Raw genomic sequence first — 20,835 nt, forward strand, 5'->3', positions numbered from 1 at the left:
AGGATTTGTATTTTTATCTCACAGAAAAGATTTTTTATTCAAATTTTATTATAAAAATTAGTGTAATGAATATATTAAAAATTAATTGAAATCTACTAAAATGATTCGAAATATTTATGAAAAATGTGATAAAATGAATGGAGAATTATAATGAATTTGTTTCGTGATATAATAAAGTAAATTTGCTTGTTTTGTGTCAATAGATACCGAAAGAATATCCTTATGAATATAATAAATTCGTCACCAAAAGTAAAAAAAAAATCCTAAAAACGCACCCTATTTTATTATTTTTTTTTAATCTTTCAGTGATCTATAGATTTTAAGTAATGAGACATAATAAAAAAAAATTATATTCGTTTTCATAAATTTGTGTAGAAACAATGTTTTTGATTATTGAGTCGAAATGGGCACAATCGCTTCAGTGCTACAATGGACTTGTACGAATTGCAACGTAATAAATCCAACTGAATCATTTAAATGTATAAAATGTGGTACGGGAAGAAAAATTGCTTCTAGTCCGACTACAACAACTTGGAAAACTCTTATCGATGACAAATTCGGTTTAAATAATTCGTCATCAATTTCATCCCCTACCTCTGGTGCTATAACATCATCAGCATCGTCGTTGTCTAATACAAATAACTTAAGTAACAATCAAATAAGAAAAACTGGTTCAACTGCACCGCAAACAACATTCGCTGGGTAATTTTGATAAAATTCTTATAAATATTACTGAATAATTATCATATTTTTTTATTTTAATTTTATTGTATCTAAGTATGTATATAAGAAACTGAACTATCGGTATGATATAGCAAATTAATTATTGCTATTTTAAAAGGGAAGAGAGTGGAACTAAAGAAGTTGCAATTAATAAATTCGATATTTTTCTGTATCATTAAAAAAGCGTTAGGAAGTTTAATATTTTAATTACATACATATCATTTAATGGGAAAAAGATTAGAGATAATACGAAAAATCAATTTTACGGCTAAGACTGTCATGTGTTTGTAAATATTGATTTATTCAGGACGGATAAAAATTAAAAAAAAAAAAAAAAAATAAATCTACACCCAGAGTTCTGTCAGATTTTTTTTTATTAAACCGATTCTCTTAAATTTTGTGGACTCAATTATTTTCACTAAAATTTTAGAGCACTTACCTTTTTGTAAATTCTCTTTCTGTTTTGATTCAATAAGAGAAAAGAGTAAAGAAAAATTTTTGAATATGCGTACTGCTATAATTTTAAGTGAAATCATGTTAAAATTAAGTTTATATGGGTACTTACCTACATACACGCATAAAATGTATTTTAGACTGTATTGCAAGTTTTTTTTGAAAAGATTTTGTTCAGGTATTCACTAACAACACATTATTTAAACATTTTTAGCATTTGTCCGAATGAAGCTTTTCAAACTAAAAAAACAATATTGATTCCATTAATATGTTATTCAATATACATATGTACATAAACAAGTCAATAAATTAATTTTCATTTATATCATATACTAACTAGAGTTTAAAGAACTTATTAAAGAATAATTCCTAAAAAATTTTTCACATATACATTTTTAGTCATTCCTAACAAATCTTACAAAAAAATATATAATTTTTAAATAATATATGTATGTACATAGATAATCAAATTTCTCTGGCCAGTATTGAAAATTTAAACTTTAGTTGTTCATTTCTCTAGAAAGTTTACTTAAGTATGATAGCTGCCTGCCTACCTGTGCATGTATAAAAAATTCAAATTTTTCAAAGTAAAGGTATTTGACCTTGAATATTATTTTCAAATAATAAGCAAAAAATAAAAATTCATGATCTATGTTAAATCAAGAGCAAGCCGGAATTTTTGCGATATTTTTTTTTTATTGCGCATCAGTATTATTATTCGATTAAAATCTTCAATATTTACAACTGATTGATTCAACATTTGTAAGTCATCTTTGAATTTTAATTTAATGTTCTGCTTAATATAACAAAACTTGTATCTATACTACTTACAAATGCCTCTGTAAAAATGTGGATTCAGAAAATTGAAAATTTAAACATAATTTTAAAAACTATTAATTTTATTTCATTATTTACAGCCTAATTGTGTAACTCGCCTTTTCGTCTCTCGATTTTTGTTAACTATCAAAAAGAATTCTTATTTTTTTAATTGTATATGTAATTTTTCCAATAAGATTAAGTACTAATTTTTTTGAATTTTAGTAAGTACTCTTTCTCAAAATATTATCTGAACCTGAACCTATTACCTTCAAATTGAATTAAATTTTGTATACATATATGATAGCCACTCATTTTCATTTAGCGAGTAAAAAAAACACGATCAGATAATATATTTGTTTTATGAAAAAAATTAATTGCCTCTTTCTGAAACTAAAATTTAAGATTTTCCTATTATTACCAATGTAAAGAATTGAAAATTCTTCAAATGTGAGAGAAATTCTAATGGAACTTTTAATGAATAGTAGGTTTTACATTTTAAAGAATTCAGGGTAAATTTATAAAAATTTCTAAATTCTGTTTTAAAAATTTACATTGCACTTGTATTTTACTTACTTGATTTAAGCGACTTGACTGACTGACAGACATCATCCACATTCCACAATCCATAATTTTTAATAATATCCATAATTAATTTAATTTTTACATAAATTAAGAGAACTTGACAGAGAGAGAAATAGCACATTGAAAAGAGAAATTTTTAAACACATAAAGGCAAACGGAAAGAAATAACCGTAAATATTTTTTTAATTTTCTTTCTCTGCTCACAATTTTGATTTTCCACAAAAGCACTTTTCTTTCTTTGTTTTTTATTTTTCTCTATATAGATAAAAATGTTTTGTTTGTGTATTTATGTACAGATTTTAATATTTTCCAAATTTTATTGTGCTATAATTTTTCTGTGTCATATGGTCGTTGGTCAGGCCGTCGTCGGTTCTATGTTGGTGTTGTCGTCATTTTTATTAACATTTTAAATTATTATTTTTTTTATTATAAAATTATTTATAATTTTCAAAAATTAATATTAATTTAATGAAGGAAAAACTCTCTTTTACAGTATTTTTAAATTTTGGTTAAATATATTGTACGTGTTACCAGTACATTAGAGAGAAAAAAAAGGAAAAAAAAGTGTTTTTATTCAAAAACAAAACTTTTTGCCCGTAGAAAAAAAATACATTTTTTGATGGTTATTATTGATATACGATATTATGTACATAAGTAAAAGTGTCCTATAAAAAGTATTTAAAAAGGAAGTAAGAAAAAAAAGTGAAAATAAAAATAAAAAAAATTAAAAGAAAACTATTCTTTTGAAAAAGGACACCTTAAAAAATTTTTTTTGTATTTTGTTTTGTGTCGAAATTCAAAGCAAAAAGTTAAAAAAATGAAATGTGAAAATTTTACAAATTCATAAAAAAATGAAAATGATCAGCAAAAAAATTTTTAATTAAATTTAAATCAATAAAATTTTCATACAAAGTAATTGTTTTTAATATTAAAATTTTCATTTATTTTTAAAAATAATAAAAAAAAAGAAAGAAAAATATTTATTTAAGGAAATTTTTTTATAAATTTCATTGGAAATTTTCTTCTTTCTGGATAACTAACCTTCATGTGAATTTCATCCCCTCACTTCTCATTTTTCACTACAAAAAAAAAACATTAAGGAAAAGTAAAAACAAAAAATTTTTTTTTTTGACAGATTGCAGATACATAAAGTGCTTACACTATGTATTTTCATTTGATAAAAAAAAAATTCCCAAAAAATATTTTTCCTTTTCGACTACTAAAAAAATTAAAAATTCCAAAAAAATAAAATATTTTAATTAAAAAGCAAAAATCATCATGAATAAATGAAAAAAAAAAAAACTTTTTTTTACGAATATGATAATTTATATTTTGTTACGAAAGTGATTTAAAAAGAAAAAATGAAAAAAAAAAATAAAAAAATTCAAAACAGTGATTCCGTTTTGGCACAATTTTGTTTTTCTCATTTTGTTTTTTGCTTTTATTATGTAGTGCAATCTACTATGAGTTTGGTTATAGTTAATCCATTTTTCACAACATTCCTTAAATTAAATGCTTGTTTTCTTTTCAACCAACTTCTATTCGGCAAATTGTCACATTGTTCGTTTTCTTTTGAATATAAAAAATAAATAATACAAAAATTTTTTTTATGAAGTTGAGATTATGTGAAAGTGAAAGAAATAATTATGTTATTAATTAAAAAGAAATAATATGGTTATCTCTTCTATTACTTACATAGCAATTTTTTTACTTATTGTGATTATATGTATATTTAACAATTATTTTTAATCTTATTATCTGTAAAAATATTAAAATTTCATATGCTTACATAACATACACTAAAAAATGCCACGATTTTTAGAGTATTATTTTGTCGTTATTTATTTTACATTTGGAAAAAAATAAATTCTTCTAATAGGTTGATTAAGAAAGACTTTCTGCAAAAAACTTTTTATTTGCTACTCCATTGATTATTTATAATATCGTATATAAGTAATAATTGTATATAAGCAATATAATAATTTTCAATGTTTTAATGGTTAAATATAAAAATACACAGTAATGGTAAAATAAAAAACATCCTTGTGAATAATCAAATTTTCACAACCTTAATAAATAAACCATTATTAAAAAGTGACTGAAATTTAATTATTGAGAAAATTTGCCTTTTTTTAAATAAATATTTTATATTAATTTAAAGTATTTATTATTTAAAGTAACCAAAATTATTTAAAGTCTAATGTGTTGTGAGTTTATTTTTGCTGATTTTATTTTTTAAAGTAGTATCATCTACTGCACAATATTTTTGACGGAAGTACTTACTCGGTTATTATTATTTTGTCAAAAAATAAACATTGTCTTTAATTTAATTCCAAATAAAAAATTATACTTATTTAATTTTATTTTCTATATTTAATTATACCTTAATGATTTTGATTATTTTGAGAGAAAAAAAAAATTTCAGTATAAGATTAAGTAGTAAAGACGAAAATTTAAAATGAGAAAAAAAGAATAAAAAAAAAGAAAAATAAAAACACGAAATAGAAAAAGAAAAAAGTCAGCAAATGAAAATCGATCAAGGTTATTGCAAAAGTAGGACTATAAAAAAAAGAGTAAAATATTTTGAGTTTCAGACAAAAAAAATGGTTTTTGTTTTTGTTCTCTTTTTTTTTTTTTACTAATTTTCCCTCTCGTTTTTGTTGTCATTTTTCTATAAAATTTTCTTCTCTCATATTTTTTTTTACGAGTAAGTAATTAAAGTAACATTTTTTCAATTATTCACAATAATAATTTCTTAAAATTGCTCTAAGTGCTTTTATTTTTTTTTACAAATTCTATTGTTACTCTTTCTTTTTCATAAAAGATACGAAGGAATTTTTAATTGCATATGGGGATGTTCACTATTGTTTTGTGAATTTCCCTTTTTTTATTTTTTTATTTTGTTGTTATTCTTTTTATGACGTATACTAATAATTACTTTTATAGAAATTATGACCCAAAACCTACATATATATGTACATTTAATTTGTATCAATATGGTATTCTAATTGATGATAGATTAATAATGATAATGCTGATGATTATGTTGATGGAATAATACTGATGGATCATTTCTAAAAGTAGATTTGAGTAAATTTTCATGAATTAAATTTTGTTATATTTCAAATTTGAAATAATTATATAAACTTTTTAATCGTAAATTTTAATAAATATAGGTAACATATAGGTACCCTAGGGTACCTTAATCATGCCATTTAAAATGGTATTTTTGAAAGTACATAAGTAAGTACATCAAATTACGACATGAGAGGATAGATATATAATATGTATTAGGTATAAACAAATATCGGATAGTCTATATACTTATTTAATACAAATACCTATCATTTTATAATTACAAATTTAAATTATTTACATAATACTAATGGAAAACAAATTAAATTAAAGTAAGGACTTTAATAATTAAATATTGAGATAAGAATAAGAAATTCTAAATAAAATTTTTTTTTATTTAACTACATTACATACTTGTTTATTTATTTAAATTAGTTTTATTTTTTACGTTAAGTATTTGAATATTTTGGAATTTTTAAGTGCTTTTCAATCTCGAAAATTAATTAAGAATTGACATTAATTAATAATGTTACATAATATAAGAAAATAAAGTCCAATAATTGATTATTTGCATTGAATGTCCCAGATTTTTCATTAATTTTGTATTATGTACTTGTGTATGTTATTATTGGGTCTTTCTTACTCAAAATTAATATTGACATTCTCTTATAGGAATATACGTACATAATTATATATACAAAAAAATATGAATAATTATTCAAAAATCCAGTTTTATGAATTCGTATTTCAACCACTCGAAATTCGCTTACAAAAATTAAATTTAAAAGAACTTGTTTATGTTCTGCAGCGTGATTACAATTGTAATTATCTATGTATTTATTTATATTATAAAAATTGTATAGATTATGCTTAGTACTTAGTAGGTACTTTATTGTATTCTAATAAAATTCTATGTCCCTAAACGACAATAAAATTTATATTTTAGATTATTAAAAAATATTTTTGTATTATTTATTTTTATAATTTTTTAAGTAAACAATAGAGAAAATTCTTTAAAAAAACCAGTAATATATTTACATTTATTATAACCGAATTAGTATACATACTCTCACATATGTATGAGAATGTAAAACCTGTGTTGAATAAATTGGACATCTTGTTTTTAAAAAACCAAATTATATATGTATACCTATACATTGTTTATATAGTTATGTAGTTTATAGGGTTACCAAGTGTATTCTTTTTGAGGTCCGCACTTTTGTAAATTTTGCTATAAGTACTCGAAATTCTCCCTATTGTGCTCATTTTTAAAGTTAGCAAAATTTGGCTTTCAAAATTTTATGAAAAAACTGCTTGCTAAAATTTAACACATGTATTCAGATATATTTCATATTCCGGCATATTTTTTTCAGTTTTTAAAAATTAAGTTTTTTATTTTCCGATAAGTTTTGGGTACTTGGTTGAAATAGAATTTTTTTTTTCCATCAACGAAAGAGAGAACACAAATTATACTCATTTTTTATAAAACGACATGGTAACCCTATAGTTACACATAGATATACATACATATACATACATATAGTTACACATAGATATACATAATGTTATGTAGTAATTTATCGAAATAGAAAACAGAAAATGAGTAAATATCGATAGATGAACAAGTAAACAAATATATAATCGCAGTCATAATCTTTATTTGTGTACATTTTACAAGATAAAAACAGTAGTTAAAAATATTTATTTGCTGAGTAATCCTAAGTGTCTTATAAATTAATTATTTAACGAATTTTTTTCTTTAGAATTTTTTTAATTTATCAATACCACTTTTAAAAAAATTGTACAAAAAACAGTTATTATGTTGCCAACATAAAGAGTACAAATGGTGGAATTTTTAAGAAAATTTAAATTTAATGTTGGGAATAAAGTTCCAAAAATTTCTTTGTTTTTTAATTTATAATTAAGTCATTTATTAGAAAACATAATATTTGTACGATTATGCGAGCTAATTTTCTTATCTTTATATTCTTCATCTAAATATTGACTTTAGTTTCTTAAAATGTACGTATCCAGTTATGTGATTTGGATTTTTTTTTAATAGGCATATGGGGTTTAAAAATATTATTACATTATATTTTACAGGGTACAAATTCCTAACAAAATTGGTGTTAATAATAGACTTACAAAAATTTAATCGTAAATATGTCTTTGTATTCCAGGAATTTTCGTATTTAAATAAAAAATAACATACTCGTATAAGTATACTAGTTACAAGAAGAAATAATGCTGGAACCACCTTAATAGTATTTTTGTAATTTACTGATATGATTAACTTTTAAGACAATCGCACAGAATATATTCGTTCTTCGTTCCGGCAGAACGCACACAAAATTAAAATTTTTTAAAATTAAGAGATTTTACTTCATTTATTCATTAAAATTTTCTGATTTGAATTTAAATTCTAAAAATTAAATAAAAAAAATTTAAAATTATCATAAAATTTAATTAGAAAGAATTTAATTGGAAATTATAACAAAATAAAAATTTAATTATTTGTTATTATTTATTTAAATAAAAAAAAAAAATCAAAATTATAAAAAAAATATTTTAAAATAAATTTCAATGTCCTTTACTTTTCTTGAACTAAAATACATACACACTCTTACTTATCAGATAAAATCGTAATTTTCTTTGATTTCATGGTTAACTAATTTTAAACAGCTTCGGGTTGTTTTCAACAGCAAGTACAAAAAAAAGTCAAAAACTTTCTTCTATCAATTACTTGTTTATGTCGAAACTTTTATCAAAAAAAAAAAAGAAAGAGAAAAACTTTTGTTTTCTCAATATTTTTAATTTGAGATGATGTAAAAAATGTTTTCTCTTTCTCACTGATGTTCCTTGTTTTTGTTTCTTGCTGCTGTTGTTTTTTTTTCAACGACAAAAGAAAAAAATGTGTGTTCATTTTTCGTACTTGCATACTTTTAGGTTTAAATTAGATTTTGAAATTTCATATTTGCATATTTAGAGAATTCGTTTTTGTTTCTCTTGTTGTTTGTTTTTTTTTTGTTTTGAATAAATAAAATGGTGATGAAATGGAGAGTTTTTGTTATTTTCTTTTTCTCAATTACATATTTCAATTGCGATTTTACATTTAAGGACATTTTTTTAAAATTTGTTGGAAATTTTTTTTTAAATTTTGTTCAATGTTGTTGTCCGCCAAATGCCCAGAGAGAAGTAACAGTTGCTAGTACATCAAATTTCAAAGGTTTTCAAAAAAATCCGTTTTTTTTTTTAAAGTATGGCTAGGTTGTTCGTTAAAAATTTTAATCTAATTGTTTTTCTTATTTATATTTTATTTCCTTTTCAAAACACTCTTATTACGTACATTATGTATTTGTATATATAAGGTATTTAGGCCGTATTATATATATTTAAGCCTACTATAAGCTTAAAGGGTTTTTGTTTAAGAAAAATATGTATGTAGGTAATATAAAGGTTTTCAAGTTATAACTTACACAGTTGTATTTAGTTAATTTTAATACAGAAAGAAATTTAAGAAATTCAAATTGGAGGCTCATATGTTATTGAGATAAAAAAACCTGCAATATTTTTGAACTATTCCTGCCTTTTTATTCTATATTGTATTTATTTCATTAAAACAAAATTATTTTGAAAATATGACCTATTTCAAATATATTTGAGAATAAGTTTTTAATTACAAACACTAAATTTTTTTAAAAAATTTGATATTTCCACACTATCCGAAAACTATCGTGTATAAGATTATTAGGTTATTACGGAATAGCGCAAATGTATATAGTTCTAATATTACTGGATAGATATCAAATTTTAAAAAAACTTTACAATGATACATTTTTACTTGTCAAATATAAGTATTTAAGTTTTACTATCTATTGAGCCTAATAACAATGAAGGAAAAATTAAAAGTTTAAAATTAAAAAATCTTTAAAACACCCTTTCGTAAAATGAAATTTTCTATTGACAATAGAGAAGAAAATTTGATTTGATTTGAATTGTTAGGAAGTTGAAATGAAAATTAGGGTTATTTTTCTATATTATTAAAATAATAATATTTATTGAACTAAATAAATTCTTTAAAAAACTAGCTACTTCGTCATTTTTGTTCTTATTAATCGGATTAATTTGAATTTCATAGAACTTTGTTAATTATTTAGATGCATATATGATAAAAAAAAATCTTATATTACACGCATGCTATAGAATTTTATTTCAAAATCATAATAAATATTTTAAGAATTCTATATACATATCTACATATATAAATGAATATATATATAATGTTTGTATATTATTTTTCTTATATTTTTGATTTTGTTTTGTTTCAGTGTAAGTATTTCGTGTATATCCTTTTATTATTTCAATTCAAAAGATGTTTTTTAAGTATTTTATGTTTCTTTTTCTTTTTTACAATTTGTTTTTTTTTTTTTGTTTAAATTGAGAAACTTTTTTATTATTGTATTTCGCAGACAAACGAATACAATTCTCTTTTCTTTCCTTTTTTTATTAGTAATATAAAAAAAAAGAAACAGAGAAAAAAGCAAAGAAACCAAAATGTTGAAGGATATCATTTAGAAAATTTTAAGTGGATATGAAAATTGTGTCAATTGTCTTTTATTTTAAAGATGAGCTTAATTTAATTTTTGTTATGCTTTTTGAATTTTTTATATAAGTATATATTTTTTTTTATTTGAAAGCCAAGTTATTTTTTTATTATTATTTACATTATTTACATTATTTTGTATGTATATAACTTATTATGTTTAGCTCTCAATAAAAAATTATGATTTGCATAAAAATTACTTATGTAATATTATAAGTATAAGAAATTGAGTAACTTCACAATAATATTTTTATTTCAATTAAAATCGATAATTTTATTTTTGTTTTTTCTTTATATACGAGTATATTGTTAGAACAACTTTTTTATATATTTTTAATTTAAGGCTTATTTGTGCTGATTTTTCTTTATAAATTAATATTCTTGTAGTGGAATGTAGAGCCTTGTTCGATGTTGTTAGAGCTGCATAAAAGTCATTTATAAATAATTGAATACCTTAAAATTTCAAAAAGTAAAAAAATCAGTCCAGATTGACTTTAAATCCCTGTTACTTAGGATCTGTTGAGCTGTAAACATCGATTCCATGAAAAAGTTTTGTTTATACTCATCAGAGTCTACACAATGGTTAATTGCAGTATCAACTTATATACGATACAGCCTGTATATGCATATACGAGTATCAGTATTATAATTTTAAACATGGCTAAAATTAGAACTTGAATGGCAATTTAGTTTGAAGATAAATTTTCAAAATTGAAGTTATAAAACAATATTACATGCTATATTTTTGGGCTTATCTTTGTAAAAATACATGTGATTTAACTTGAATACAGCTTACACTTAATATTTCAAGTTCATGTACTATAACAATGACCATTACAAATATATTTACTTATATATATAATTTCTTTTCTCATCGTTACATACATATATATGGAGAAACAAATTTATTACATGAAATAAATTAGTTTATAATACTGATATAATAACTAACCCATTTTTTTCTTTAGATTTTTGTTTAATAAAACCAACTTGCTTTAAGTTTTTTATAGTTTTATAAATTTAATATTTCATTACTTAACTTATATTGCCTGAAATGATTCATTTATTTTAAACGTTGAATTACTTAATTGGCCAATGATGACTAAGATTCCTATATATTTTCAATACTTTTATTCTTCTTATATATACGTAATGTAAAATAATTGGTTAATTGCTTTCACAGCTTATGTTAGAAAAATTTACGTACTTACCTCATAATTGTTTCCATCGCTGCCTTTATATATACTAGTGTTTGTTTGTGTCTACTCTTCTCTTTTTTCAGTGTTGAAATTTACACTTGTGTTCACACACCATTGCTTCCAGTTTAAGCGTTTCAGAACTATAAAAAGCAACATTAGAAAAAATGAGTGTATTAAAGAAAAACAAAAAATGTATATGATTTAACAGTTGAAAACGTTTCGCATAGAAAAAAATAAATTTTTTCTATCTTTTTCTACTTTTTTTTTTAAATTGAAACAGGGTGACACTTGACAAAACAAAAAAATTCTAAAATTCATTCGGAGGTATAATGATGGCGTTTACACTTATGCATGATAAGAGAGACGTCGTCAAGTTTATTTTAAATGAAAATCACAGTACTTCCGCAATCTCTCTCTCAGAATCTCTTCCTAGCTTAAATGCTACACAGTTCTCAAACTTTATGTTTTGAGGTTGGGTTATCAATAAACAATATAAAAAGTGGTAATTCGACAAAATTAATGTAGTATTTACAATATGGAAGACACTTTCTCTTCGATTATTTGCTCTTATTTAGGAGGAAATCTTTAATCAAATTTAACCTTATTTTTAAACTAAAGCATGATAATTTACTTTTGTTTTTAATAAATTTAATAATTTGATATGCTTTGTTTTGTAAAACATTAAATATTTTAAATTGTATTAAAAACCAACTTTGAGTGTAATTCAAAGAATACATTTAAAATCTATACAATTTAATTATTACAGTATAAATTCATAAATGAAAAAATTTTCATATGACAAACTTCTTATATTTTTACGTCTATTAAACTTGAAAAATCTGAAACGAATCAAATTATTTAAAAAATTTTTAATTAATATTTTAAAATCATGCAACATGATTTGTTAACAATCATGTGGTTTACTTCAGAATTGTCAGTTGTCAATAAATTTTTTATTGTCTAGCAAGTCAATTACAGTTAATGTGAAAATATCGAATATAAATTTCGTTTTCTACCAATTATTATAGTTTTGGTTAATGTTGAAGATTCACAATAAAATTTCTATATAAAAATCATACATACTTAATTTTTCTGAAAACTTGAAATTTAAGTAAGTTTCGCCGAGATTATTTAACAATTTTATCTTCTTTAATTGCTTTCATTTAATATTTTATTTCCTAGGTACTAAAGAAATTATTCTTGCTGCTTTTATTACTTTTTTTGTCATAAAAATTAATTAGTAAATAAATTTCTTTATTTAATGTTTAAGTAATTTGAAAACACCCATTAAATCTATTTAATTATTTGAAAATTATTAACTATTATTACATTCAATTGTTATTATTATGATACACGATTTTCTTACATACATATATACTTGCAAACAAATTTTCATTATACCATATACATATGTAGGTGCCTGCCTATTCAATTTTCATTTTATTGAACAAATAAGTGTTTTGAAACCATGGCAAGGAAATGCCCTCCTTTTTATTAAAACTGAATAATAAAAATAAAACCAAATGCAATGTGCTTCATGCTACTGACCTACTCTCATGAAACAAAGTTATTTTAAAATTAGTCCATTTTTTACAGCTATTGCATGCATGCAAAAATAGTTGGACTGTTTATTTATATACATACATACAAATAAACATATGAAAATAAAAGAAAATTTAGTTGAAAATTTCGTATATTTCAAATTTAAAATTGTTTATATTTAGACCTACATTATATACATATATAGAGTTTTACATTTTCAATTCTATAAAAGAGAGTTTTAAGAAACGATTTTAATTTTATTTTTGAATTACATACTTAGTAGCATTTTGGCACTAGTTGTAAGTTATGAATCTCTTTTAATATTCTTATATATTATGAGTATTTTATATATAGGAAAATATTTCGTGCGAGTTTATTGAATTCTCATTTAGACTTGTTAATAATTTTTTAACAGTTGCGTTATGAATATTTAAAACATACATACATGAGTGTAAGTAAATGCTGATTGTACATTGTGAAAATGTTAGTATTTTAAATTGAATATTAAATAATTAATAATTTTCATGTTTTTGTAATTGAACTTAATTAAACACATTTGACTTTCTCTAAGCGATCAATAAAATTAATTAGTAAAGGTCAAATTTAAAACTTTAAAACCATGAGTTTTCCGGTAATTTAAGTGTAACTTAATTGTTATTTGGTGTTTATTCACATTTATTAATTTAGTCATGAAAAAAAAATCAATTCTTTCCAAGAAATTATGAAATTTATGTAATTATTTTCAGATCAAATCTAAAATTTAACCTTGACTATACTTACATATATTGCCAATTAATAAAAACGAAATTTTATTTTATTTCAAAAATTTATTTTAATACATCAAAAAGCTTTCTCTATATAATTGGGAACTATAAAAATAAACATGAACTTAAAATTAATAAAAGATGGCCCCAATTACGATTCATTTACACACAATAAATGTAAACACTTTAAATATTCTCTTTCTCTCTTACCTTTGAAAAATTTTGCTTTTTTGTATACAAAGAGAAAATCAATAAATAAGTGAATATGTTTATTGTTTGTCCTAATCTTGTACTCTACTTATGTTTGTACGGTGTACATTTATTTGTACCTATGTTCATCACACATACATTTATATACATTTTTACTTAAGTTTATCGTGTTCTTTTATGTATTTTATTGTAGTAAGTCTACATTTACATGCATAACTAAGTATATTTATTTTTTCCTATTAAGAATTCTGTTTATTCATTAAGTGTTTTCTTAGTTTTACGTTTACCTAAATACCTAAATATATTTATACTTTATTTTCACAATGCCTTAGTCATCAATGGGAACAAGAATTGATTCATTTGCAAAAAAAACCCACAGAAAAGGAATAAATTTGACATAAAAAGGGGAAATGAAAGTACAAACAACTTTGTGATCTTTATCGGATTTCTGTTTAGGAATGATTAATATCAGTTGACTTTGTTAACTATAGGATTTAATGAAATTGCAATACAGACATTGTTAACAGGAAAACTTTCAGAAACCAAGATATTGCATATAATCCATTTTGTGTTTAGTATTTACATATTAAATCAGGAAAGAGAAACTGACCGCATTGGGTAGTCCATACTTGTTGTTTTTCTTTTGTCTGCCGCCTGGATTGTTATATGCTGGAAAAAATTTACCTTATGAGTTATATGTACCTTTTAGGAATGCTTTAAGTAAATAAAATAGAAGGATAAGCAACGTTTTGCAGGTAGATATACGTACATGCCGAGACCACTAGAGTCCTCCGATCGTGTGACAATAATCCAAGGAGCCGCATTCATTACTAACATATAGTGTGGGTGTTTTAGACCAGGTTGTCAATATCCTGACGGAGCATTGCTTTTGGAGAGATTGCAAGAAAGTTGAGCATAAGGTTTTTGGATGTCTGTCGGGGCTATTGAGATATCGTGATGAACCGCTTTTTCTATAAGTATCCGTTGTTAATGGGAAGCAGGAGGAGCATTCTAGGTGAATTATACTTTCTGTTGTCCATTCAAAAGTTGCAGATGGGCTCTTTTGTCTAGCACTTGGTGTCGTGTGAAAAGCAATGAGACATCTCTTAGTTTACCGAGACTAGGACTAGATATAGCTTAAGACTGAGATTCGTACCGCCTTTATTCCTCGTCTATCGATACTGAATGTTCTGTCCTTAATTCTAATTTACAACCGCACATTTCAAAACTCCGTGAATAATTTATTAAAACACTTTTATGAAAATGCTTCCAATTGTATCCTAGAGTTTGAAGATTTTTCTTAATTAAATGACAAAAGAAAAAAAAACATTATATTTTCTTAACTCCACAACAAAAATCCAAAAAAATAACTTTAATACATATTTATTTATTTAAGAGTTAAGAGGTTAAACAAAAGAGGTTCTCTTATACTTTCAGTTGACCATAAAATTGTATTTTTCTATCTATAAATGTATCTGAAGTTGCATTTGTATTGTCATTGACTAAGTATATGTTATATAATATTATGAAAAGAAAATTAATGGAGAAGATGAAAGAGAGAGAAAGAGAGTAAATATATAATTTTTCATGAATGGAAGACATTTAAAAGTTAACTTCTAACACAAGATAAACAGGACAAGAAAGGACAACATTTACCTATAGTAATCTATAAAAGCACTTAAGTATTAATTCAAGGGTCCTTGAATGCAAAAAAAAAAAATGATATAAGGAAGAAGAGAAAAAAAAATTTTTTTTTAGTTTTATTGAATTTGATCAGTAAGTTGCAGATGTTGGTTATTTGTTGATAGTTTCCTATTTCTAAATTGTATTTAATTAAGTAAGAAATTTTTACTTTTAAATCTATTAAACAAATAATAAAAATGATGTTCTACTAAAATAATTCTCTCATTTCTATAAATATTGCATATATTGTGGAGCAATTTTGAATGACAAACCTTTCAATTTATAGTTAAGCTTGAGGTTATATTTTCAAATAAGAGGCCAATTTTTGTTACATTTGATTTTATAGAAGTTCAACGAAACTTATACCGATCTTATAAAAGAAACAGATGACCGAAAGGCGATATTTTGGCAGATATTTTGAAGGTATTAAGTAGATTGCTTTGAAGAGTTATATATGTATATGCAACTAGGAGAGAAGAAATTTGGACAAATGTTACTCTAAAAATCTAAACAAATGATTCGTTCAATCTTTTTGGTATTCTAACATTTAGCATGCAATTTATTGCAAATATTTTGAAACTTGATGAGGATTTTCTCTTATAAAATTCAAGAAAAAATTTATAAAAACTTCTTAAATGCATTCTAAATATTTTATTTTCCATATGATTATCAAATTTGTGTTTATGTACTATTGTAAAAGTGGCAAAGTTTCTGAGTTCCTGTTTTAAAGAATATTAGAACATTTACGGTTAAGTAATCGTTGAAAACAACTTATGTAAAAATTTAAAACCAAAAGTATACAGAGAATTGAACTCAATTTATAACAGTTGATTGATTGACACAATTACCTATGCATATACACTATGTATTTAATATTGTGTAGTCGGCAATACCAATTATAATCTTTAATTATAATAGATTACAGAGTGGTGACATAATTTTGTTTTTTTTGCTTTTCTCTTTCCTTTGCCCTAGTAAAATTAATGAAACGGGAAATTTGAAAATAAAAAGACCAACTCATTGGTTATATTCATTTCGCTTTTAAGGTATACTTGAATACTAGAATATTATTAAATCCTTTAAAAGGTATTTGCTCTGTAAATTCTCTTGCAATTTCTATAAAGAGTATAATATATTATAAAGGTGATATTTTACGACTTGTGTCTAAAGATATTGTATTGAACTATCTATATATATATATACGTTTATCCATGTAAGAAGACTTTACCTTTATACAGAGCAAATATAAAACTAAATTTAATATGTATGTAAATATTATAATATAATAGTATAGTAGATATATTCAAAGTAGAAGTTGATAGAAAGGATATTGAACGTTATTAATGATCCTCTCTAAGGTACGTTGTTCAGATTTTTTCTTTTCGTTTCGTTTTCTTTTTTTTTGTGTTTTCTTCAAGAAAAAGGATTTATTTTTCTTAATCTTTTTTTTTCTTATTATTTCGTTTCATAGATAACTTGTTTTTCATTTAGGAAAATAAGAAATGAGTTAAAAAAGAAACTATGAAAAAAAAAATAAAAAAAATTAAATATAAAAAAGGTGCTATAAGATCAGATTTGCACATTATAAAGAAACTAGATGTTTAACTAATTGAATGATGGTTAGAAAGTGTGGCCCTTAAAAGTGAAATATAGAATTTTATTATTGTAATCAGGTTTATTTTATATGCTTCATAGAGAGGTCAAAAACTTGAAGGCAAGAAGTAAAGTTTACTTATTTTGTAAGTAAAGTTGTATTGCTGATATGAGATTCAAATTTGAATAAAGCGGCTCATAATATTTCTATCCCAGTAACTGTTTGAGTCCATAATCGAATTAAAGGCAATTATAATTGCGTAAGAATTACAAATTAGAAAATTATTCAGACCTTTATGTTGTAGACAGCATGTCTCTTGATATGAAAACACTCTTTGTTGCTATCAGTCTGCAATTTTCGTTTCCAACAAACGTTATACTCGTACTTGATGATATTAGCTGGTATTGCGTCGAAGTACTCGGAAAATATCCAAAACAAAGATTTGATTAAAGAAATTCAGAATTTATTTTATTGGTTTTAATATTTTGAATGCAATGAAATTCAATTTCTTAATATAAATTTATTAATCTCCGCACATATACCAATTTGTGGGTTCATCAATGAAATTATTTCAGAAAAAAAAATTTTAATAAAATTACTTGAACTTTTTATTAGATTCTTTTAATTTTATAATGTTAAAAAAAGCCAAAAATAATTGTGAATCCTTAATTTTGTTTTCATAAATAAAAAAATGCTCTATTTCATATATCGATCCGCCCTAATTCTATTAATGATAAAAAAAAATGAAAATCTTTTTTTATACATTTTTCATGGAAAAATCTGAAAATTTTTCAGTGATTTTTTTGTTTTTTTTTTTTTCGTATATAATATTATTATAGAATATTAAAATTGATGCAGGATTCTTAAAAAAGAGAATTTTTTCCATTTAGAAAGTATACAAATTTACACAAAAAAAAGGTTATGATGAATAGTTTACAGGCAAGGATTTCTTACATAGACCTATATATATATAGCGTTATTTATTAGAATAAATAGGTTAGAATTGTTGTAATACCCACTCATGCTTTAATAAAGGACAAAAAAAAAAGCTAGAAAAAACACACAAGTATTACAACAAATATCCTTTACGAAGAGAGAACAAAAACAAGCAAAGTAATAAAAAGAAAAGCTTTAATTGAAATAAATCGTACTAATTTCTAAAGAAGGAAAAAAGCAGCAGTAGCAGCCCTCATATTGCTTTTATTTTTCTCTTAAGAATTTTTAATTTTATAATTTTTTTTTTGCTTGTTGTTGATGTTGTGTTTGAATTAAGCAATATTCATTATTATAGATTACATAGTGGTTCTCAAACTATAGGATTTCAACTCACAAATTCATCCCAACCCAGAAATACGTTTCGTTGGAACATAAATCACGTTCACTACTTTTTATTGGAAAAAAAATTTTAAATTTTAATTATTATCTGATTATAAATCTATCATAAATGCAGTCTAGAACCATGGCAAAACTGGTAAATAACGGAGACGAGTTCAGTCGTTGTAACAATTACTAAATAACATCAAGCTTATTAGATTTAAAATTAAATTATGCAAAAATAAAATTTTTAATTTTTTTAAAAAAATCACTATCTGACTGGAATGATTTTAATCTCATATTGGCGATTAGATATTCTATGTATTAAAATTATACTTTATCTTATCACGAAATTTTGTAATTCAAAATTATAATGAAAGAGTCAATTAAAAAATCAACCTAAATAAGCATTTTTAAATTGATAAATTTAAAATGAATAAAATGATAAAATTTATTTAAAAAGTAAACAATTGTATGGTGCAAGTTTAAGCCAAATATCAGTAAAGTGGGCAAAAATATTGGTTAATCATAATAAAATAAATAATTGTTTTTTAATATAATTTTTAATTGTGCTCACTAGAGCACATTTCTACTGCATTTAGAATATTTATTTTAAAAATTATTTTCCAATTGAAATTTAATAACAGATCACAATACAATATAACCTGGCTTTAAGACCATAATATACAAAACATTTTCTATTAAAATAATTCACAATAGCAATTACAATTCAATTATATGAAAATAAAATATTGATGAGACTGTGGAATAAAATTCGATAGGTAATTATTTTAAAGCAAGGTATGTACGTATGTATATACATACATGTTCGTATATCAAAATACCACACATATGTATGTATATTTTTATATATTAGTATTTTTAATATGCACATAATATTACTTATTATAATGGTGTAATACTTTCATGAGCCTCTGCACCACATAATATTACATTGTATTGAACGTTTATTCATTTAAAATTCTGCAACTAGGAAAAAAGCAAAAAAAAATGCAAAAACAAAATTAAAGAGAAAAAGCTTAATAAGAGATTATTTTATCTATTTTATTTGTTATCTCAGCCACTAGAGTTCGCCGGTGTTTTTTTTTTCTTTTTTGTTGAAGGTTGTTGTGGAAATTTTTTATTACTCATTTTTTATTTTTTTCATCTTTTTATTATTATTTTTATTCAGTTTATATTTTATTTAAATATTTTAAAATATCTAACGATATGTACATAAAAAATTATTTTTAAGTCAGGTTGAATTTTATATAAAAAAAAAAGTAAAAGAAGAAAAAAAAACAGAAAAGGATTTATGAAGGCTTCAACTTGAATAAAATTACGAGTATGGTATGAGTGGTATAAGTGGTATTATATACCAAAAACAGAAAAAACACGAAAAAAAAGGGAAGAAAAAAAAGTAGAATAAAAATTTAAATCGCGTAGGGGTTTTAAATTTTCAAAATTTAGCGTTTTACCCTTATTACGCTACATGACGTCCATATACATATATTATATAGATATTATATAAATATATATGTATACATATACCTGTTATTATACACTGTGGACTACAAAAACAAAAAAAAAAAGTAGAAAATTGAAAGCTTAAATAAGGTCACTGTCATTAAAATTATTTTTCATACTAATTTAAAAAATTTCATTTAATTTAAATGTCGTTTCGAAGCTATTAGGGTGTTTCTATAATACCATGTCGTTTGTACCAAACATGTAGTGGAATTATGTTCCTGGTTTATAGTGTTACAAATTATTATTTCTTAAATTCAAATTCTGATATTAAAAATTGCTACCACAAAATCTTCAATTTAAATAATAAACTCAAGTTAACTGTTATCAATAGGTAAACTACTTAGAATCAGGATTAGAATTTTAAAAGGTATTCTCAGATCGTCAATAATTTCAACTACTTTAATATCCATTTAATATTGAAAATTGCTATAAATTATTTTTTCAAATCTTAATCATAAACGAAATAAGACATACGAAATATTCCTATATATAAAAATTTATGTATTTGATGATATGAAGAAGAAAAACTTTAAATAGTGGTTTTGATAGGTGAAATGCTTTTTGATATTTGAAAATTTCAAGAATATAAAATATAATTTTTCACCTTGAAAGTTTTTTTTTATTTTTTATTTTTATTTTTTCAGTATACTCTTTGATAATTTATTTAATTCTATGATATTTTAAATAATGAGTTCTGAAGAAATGAAAGTTCTTTTTTATTTTTCTCTCTCTCATTCTGAGTCA

General features: G+C 23.1%; 1 protein-coding gene across 3 annotated transcripts in view; it reads left to right on the top strand.

Moving 5' to 3' along the window:
• Positions 1-20,835, top strand: part of LOC129605177 (calpain-D) — a 59,107-nt gene continuing 38,272 nt past the window's right edge. For 2 of the 3 annotated variants that reach the window (XM_055514769.1, XM_055514768.1), the window contains exon 1: positions 1-702. In XM_055514769.1, coding sequence (XP_055370744.1) covers positions 404-702 — 299 coding nt within the window. In that variant the 5' untranslated portion in view covers positions 1-403. The remainder of the gene's footprint in view (positions 703-20,835) is intronic. The other variant, XM_055514767.1, reaches the window with a different exon arrangement.

This window comes from Condylostylus longicornis, unplaced genomic scaffold, assembly GCF_029603195.1.
Source record: "Condylostylus longicornis isolate FDR11 unplaced genomic scaffold, ASM2960319v2 ptg000013l, whole genome shotgun sequence".
Lineage (NCBI taxonomy): Eukaryota > Metazoa > Arthropoda > Insecta > Diptera > Dolichopodidae > Condylostylus > Condylostylus longicornis.